Raw genomic sequence first — 6,094 nt, 5'->3', positions numbered from 1 at the left:
CAAAAAAATAAAGGGAACACTCAAATAACACATCCTAGATCTGAATGAATGAAATATTCTCATTGAATACTTTGTTCTGTACAAAGTTGAATGTGCTGACAATAAAATCACACAAAAATCATCAATGGAAATCAAATTTATTAACCAATGGAGGCCTGGATTTGGAGCCACACACAAAATTAAAGTGAAATGTTCCCTTTATTTTTTTGAGCAGTATATATATCCATCACTCATAAAAAATATATCTAACTATGACGAATACACTTATGCAATGGAAATGTGCTATTGGTATTTGGTATTAGGTCTTGACTTGGACAAATAAAGCGAAATTTTAGGTTGGACCAAAAAAAAAAATTGTCATGAAGTCAAGTGTTTTGATTAAAATAATATTGCTCACTTATCTTTTCATGCATTCAGTGGAGGTTTGACTGCTTCCTGTCCACCTCTGCTGTAGTTTACGCAGAAAGAGACCGAACCGGATCATAAACGCTACAGCAGGTTTCATCCTATCCAACCTTCAGACAAAAAAAATGCTCAAGCGTGTCAACCTTCAGCCTGCTCTTGTTGCTGTAGACTGGTTCCTCCAGCCTCTTTGTCCTGTGTCGATCAAGACGACACAGAGAGATGCCCGTCATGTCAGAGCTGTGTTTTTCCTCTGAGAGCCCCGCAGCACTATAAGTGTTGTATAAAGCGTCATTTACCTGTCACTTCCTAAAGAGGACATAGTTTATAAATATCATCCAGTGGAGCTGTGGCTCGGGGACTACAAAAAGGCCACCCACAATCGCCCCCATTGTTCACTGGCATCATTGTCGGTCTGACATCCCAGCTGCTCGGCCATGGTAAGTCGGCATGTGTGACATGTTTGTTACTGTAAGGACAGGTGTGTTTTCTTGGCTCCGGAGGAGCTGCTGTCAGAGTGGACAGCTGATGGCGAATAACTCTGTTACATTGCGGAATAAATTTTGTCCTTTCGTTCATAATCTGAACACCGGCCATCAAGTGGAAGTGTGTAAAATGTGCTTGTTTACATCCTTAAAGCGACACTTTTTAGCTGATTAAGGTGCTGTATTTAAAAGCATCTAGTTTATGGTTGTTGTTTTTTTTTTTATTCATGCCAAAAGGCCCCCAAGAAAGCCAAGAAGAGGGCGGCGGAGGGAGCCAACTCCAATGTGTTCTCCATGTTCGAGCAGGCCCAGATCCAGGAATTCAAAGAGGTGAGCGCGGCTCGGAATGATTCAGTTCCCTCTGAAACCCAAACGTCTCTGCGCGGCCTGAGTACAGTTCACACACACACACACACACACACCGAGGGCTCCGGCTACTTTCCCTCCTTGTCCATTTCTATTGTTCCCGGCCTCAGTATGGCCACCTGTCTATTTTCATGCCTCGGGCAACAGCGGAGCTCGCGGTATGTCGGTATGAAGGTCGGCGGTGCCCAAACATTCAGACGGTGTCATCAGCGATTAGGCCGCAGATGAACGGCTGCGCGCGCCCCGGATGCCGCACGCGATCCTAAGGGGGTTTACAAGTTATAAATACTTAAGTCTTCATCTGTGAATGCAGTTCTGAGAAAAAAAAAATAAGCATTTAGATTTAGAGTTTAAGCATTACTGTTACAGAGATGGCTTGAAACAATCGCTTTAAAAGAAAAAAATAAAGTAATGGAGCTTTCTCTCTGCTCTGATCTCAGGCCTTCACAATCATGGACCAGAACAGAGACGGCTTCATTGACAAGAACGATCTGAGGGACACCTTCGCTGCTCTTGGTATGTCGACATGCATGTTCAAGGACCGTAGGGACGTCGGTCTTCAAGTGCCGACGATCCGCCTGCTCATTATGTAGCGCGTTTGCTCCCAAAGGACGTCTGAATGTGAAGCAGGAAGAGATCGACGACATGCTCAAAGAGGCTCCTGGTCCCATCAACTTCACAGTCTTCCTCACAATGTTTGGTGAGAAGCTGAAAGGTAAGAACATAAGCAGCGGTTAAGCTACTCCGAGTTATCTCTCTGTGCTAAATATGCGCTGCAGAAGTGGGATGGAAACCATTTCCAGTCAGAGTAATTCTGATATAAAAGTAAAGCGGCTTTAAAAAAAAATAAATAAATAAATAAAAGTTACCAGTGACGCGTAGTCTGTTGCTTAAGAAGATTTTTCCAACTGCAGTCAAAGCAGAGGATGTTAACATCTCCACATCCTGGCTTCAGAATTACACCACATGCATAAAGCTGATGCTGTTCACACTGCATCAGGCTCCAACGTGGACCATCATGTTGGAAAAACAAACCAGACGTTACAAAGTCACTCCTACAGGGTCTTTTATGAGTGCAGAAATTATATTTTGGCATCACACAAAAACAAAATTGCTTCACTGATTGACTGCTTTGGTTCAAGAGCCTAATAGTTGTAGGAGGAAAACTTAAGCAGCAGTAGTGCTGTCCTTATCAGGGCCTGCTGTTATTTTTTACAGATATTTTTTATTTCTCCACCTTTTCGACACCACTGACGTTGCTTCTCTGCTTCAGTTAAAAACCCCACAATCCTGCACAAGATGGCCAACCCTGGAACACATAAACGGCTAAGATGGAAATTAATATCTGCCATTAATATTAGTCCAGTTTTAGCAATATGTAAAAAAAAAAAAAAAAAAAAATGTACCAACATCAGCCGAAAGATGTTCATGCTGTGACACATCATGAATCTTATAGCAGTGAAATAGGAGCTCATTCCAGACATACTGACATACTTCACTAACTGCAAGAAGAGCAACTAAATAGTCATTAAAAGTAAGTGTGTTTGAAGAATGGTGATGGCTGCTTTAATGACTCCAGGTGCGGATCCAGAGGAGACCATCCTCAATGCGTTTAAAGTCTTCGACCCCGAGGGAAACGGCATACTGAAGAAAGACTAGTAAGTGTCAGGAGGACGCACGCCTAACTCCACACGAAGTTTGCAAATTCATTGAAAGCAACGCTGCGTTCGCTTCCTGTCACTGTTTATGATGCTCTGGCTGCAGTTGTTCATCCCAATTCACAGAGTGTCGCTCTGAAGACTCTTTTTTTTTTTTCTTCCTTCTCTTTCCAGCGTGACACAGATGCTAACGACGCAGGCCGACCGATTCTCCTCTGAAGAGGTACATTGTGGAGTTTTACGCTAATTGTCGCCATTATTGCTGATTACTGGGTGCGAGTGGGTGACTCTGAAAAAGAATGGACGTCATTACATTTTCTTCCAGAATAATAATTACAAAAAAAAAAAAAATCAAGAAATGGTGGTGAATCATCCCAGCTTTTGATGCAGATTGAGTGATGAGGCGTTCTCGTGTGTTTCGCCGGTTAGATGGAGCAGATGTTTACCGCCTTCCCCCCTGATGTGGCTGGAAACCTGGACTACAAGAACCTGGTGCACATCATTACTCACGGAGAGGAAAAAGACCAAGAGTGAACCTTTTTCATCATGTTTTTTTTTTTTTTTTAAGCAACTCTATAGGCTAAAAGTGAGAAATGCAAGCTTTTTGCTTATGTTAACTTCATTGTTTCTGTACAGTCAGACTAAAAAAAACAAAAAAAACGATGCTTCCAAACTATTTTTCTCAAAACAAAAACAAATACAGACAGCTAAGAGTTTAATTGCAACAAAATGTTTTTGTTCTGTTTTATTTCTGGTATATTTTTGAGACTAATTATCATATTTTTATCCTAATTTTGTAGACCAAAAGCTACTATTGTCTGTTTTTACAGTGCCTTCAAACTTATTCGCATCCCTTGAGCTTTTCCACCATTTGCCTTGTTCCCCACTACAAACGTCAGTTTTGATGGCATGCCAACACAATCGTGCATAATAGTGCAAACAGAAGGAAAATTATGCACGTTTTCAAAGTTTTAAAAAAAATAAAAATCTGAAAAGTGTGTCATGCATTTTCAGTTCACCCTTTACTTTGACACCCCTGAGTTCGAACAGCTTCCTTCAGAAGCCTCCTAATGATTTAGCATGAACATACCAAACTCCACTGTGGCGAACGGTAGTGGCAGCATCATGCAGTAGAGATGCTTTTCCTGAGCTTGGGTAAAGAATGGCATTAATTACCAAAAATTATTAATGTTTGTTGTTGTTACTTGGCCAAAAAAAAAGTGGACAAGTTTAAGGGATGTGCGTACTTTAGCAAAGCACTAAATGAAGTGTATGCATGTAAAAAAAGAATAAACATAGTTACAAACAGGCTGCTACCTGAGTTTAACACCTGTGCTTCATAAATAACTACACCAGAAGCTTCTGTTACTGACAGATTTAGAAGTGAACTTGGGAATAGCAGCTTTTCTATTCATCTTAAATCCCAGAGAGCTGAATCCAGGGACCACACTTGGAATTAGAGATGTACAGTGTGGAAATGTATGGCACAGTGGGCTCTTAGTAATATGTGACTGCTGAAACACACGACTTCACTCGCAAAAAAAGGCTTGTTGTTACTTTGGAGTCGAGCTGCTGCGACGACTTTAAGCTCACGAACGGATGATGCCGTCTTCATCAATAGAAGCAGTAAAAGTGAGGTTAGATCTGAATACATAACATTGAAATTTGTTTTCATCTGTGTACTTATAATAATGTGGTCAAAAATCCCCTCATGCCTTAGGAAAATATCAATAAACAAATCAGATTTACAGGTACACCGACTGAAATTATATGACATGAGCAAGTGGGAACAGAAAACATCAAAACACTTTAATATCTAATTAAATGTATCTAATAACTTGTAGTACCCGTAGTAAACCTGTGAACATAACTGTCTACATTAATTAAATAAACAATACTACAACAACTGCTTCTCAGAAAAACCATTATTTACTGTGCTGATGGTGCAACTAGAGGTCGGTATTGACGTCTAATGCAGTCCCTAAGTGGACTTGGTGTTCATCCATGAGAAATAATGGATGGGTTTATTGTTAGAAGCTCCTGTTTGAGCAGAGTGAGTCTATTTAATGGCAGTTTGTTGGAGTTACCCAGAAAACTTTTTTTTTTTTTTACCACGTTCCACCTGCTGTGAATGAGGAACCTTTGCTTGTGGTGGTTTTGGTTGAGACTCTAGTAATTAGTTAAAATAAATGATTCAATGAGACAGAATTTGAAAGTACGTCCAGCATCTTCTCAGCTTGATTTTGCTTTGCTCCATCTTGCAAAGAACGTTGTTTCCATTCTTTATTTTAATCTGTTAGACGTTTCCAAGCATCAAGCACACGGTAAGGCACGGCGTGATTATTTTACAACTGCTGCACTGCCACCTGGTGGCTACATGCATTAGTGCATCACTCCTGTGGGAGAGCAAAAGTCCTGCTATTCTCTCTTCACTTGGTTTGCTTCTGGCTTAATGATTCTGATGCCGAGTTTTATGAGCTCTGTCACAATAAATGCTGTTTACACGGTATTAAACAGGAAATTCATGCACATGACCACTATTGGTTTGTGGTTTCAATCTATGTCTAAATTTAGAGATGTGATCTATTCAAAAATCAAAACATAACTTTACAGCCATTAATTCAACTGGTGTTTTGTTCAATGTTGCAGGGCTTCACAAGCCCAGAAGAAACTGTCCAAACAGAAACGGTATTTATTTACTTACAATTTTGAATGTGGAAAAAAAAAACCACATTTCTACTTTTTGCTTAGAAATCTGTCAGAAAGCTACACTGCACAGAGTATTCCCTGCAACCTTTTAGGTGCCGCCTCTACATCCCCTTGAGCATCGGATGAGGGAAGATCCAGATTCATTGCTTTAAGGAGAAGTAACTGAAGGTTATGCTGAGTTTCCTTTCTTAAGCACATCTTCTCATTAAAAGAAGTAGATCATGAATTATTGGGTTTCACCAACTATTTAAAAAGTTTTGTTTTTTTCAGCTTACTTCAAGCAGCACACGTTCAAAATCTGGGTTACCTTTTATGCAGGAGTAACTTATGGAGTATGCTGTCAGAACATCAGTAATAGTTGACTCTGAATCTGTTCTGCACCTCCAAGCCCCATATATTCCCCACACACAACTTACTTCAAATAGTCTTAATTTCTTTCTCATTTTAGTTGAAAATACATTAAATTATACCTGC

The 6,094-nt window shown here is 40.2% G+C and overlaps 1 protein-coding gene across 1 annotated transcript; it reads left to right on the top strand.

Annotated features, from left to right (window-relative positions):
• Window positions 1-521: 521 nt before the first annotated feature.
• On the top strand, window positions 522-4,121 carry myl2a (myosin, light chain 2a, regulatory, cardiac, slow). The gene is made up of 7 exons (XM_015048119.1): window positions 522-842; window positions 1,125-1,217; window positions 1,694-1,769; window positions 1,864-1,968; window positions 2,833-2,911; window positions 3,086-3,134; window positions 3,341-4,121. The coding sequence occupies exons 1-7, from the start codon at window positions 840-842 to the stop codon at window positions 3,443-3,445; spliced, it is 510 nt and encodes a 169-aa protein (XP_014903605.1). The 5' UTR covers window positions 522-839; the 3' UTR covers window positions 3,446-4,121.
• Window positions 4,122-6,094: the final 1,973 nt, after the last annotated feature.

This window comes from Poecilia latipinna, unplaced genomic scaffold, assembly GCF_001443285.1.
Source record: "Poecilia latipinna isolate Pla-1442-1.1 unplaced genomic scaffold, P_latipinna-1.0 Scaffold861, whole genome shotgun sequence".
NCBI classification, from domain to species: Eukaryota; Metazoa; Chordata; class Actinopteri; order Cyprinodontiformes; family Poeciliidae; genus Poecilia; species Poecilia latipinna.
Note: the sequence above shows the minus strand (reverse complement) of the source record. Positions and strands in the feature narration are given on the sequence as shown.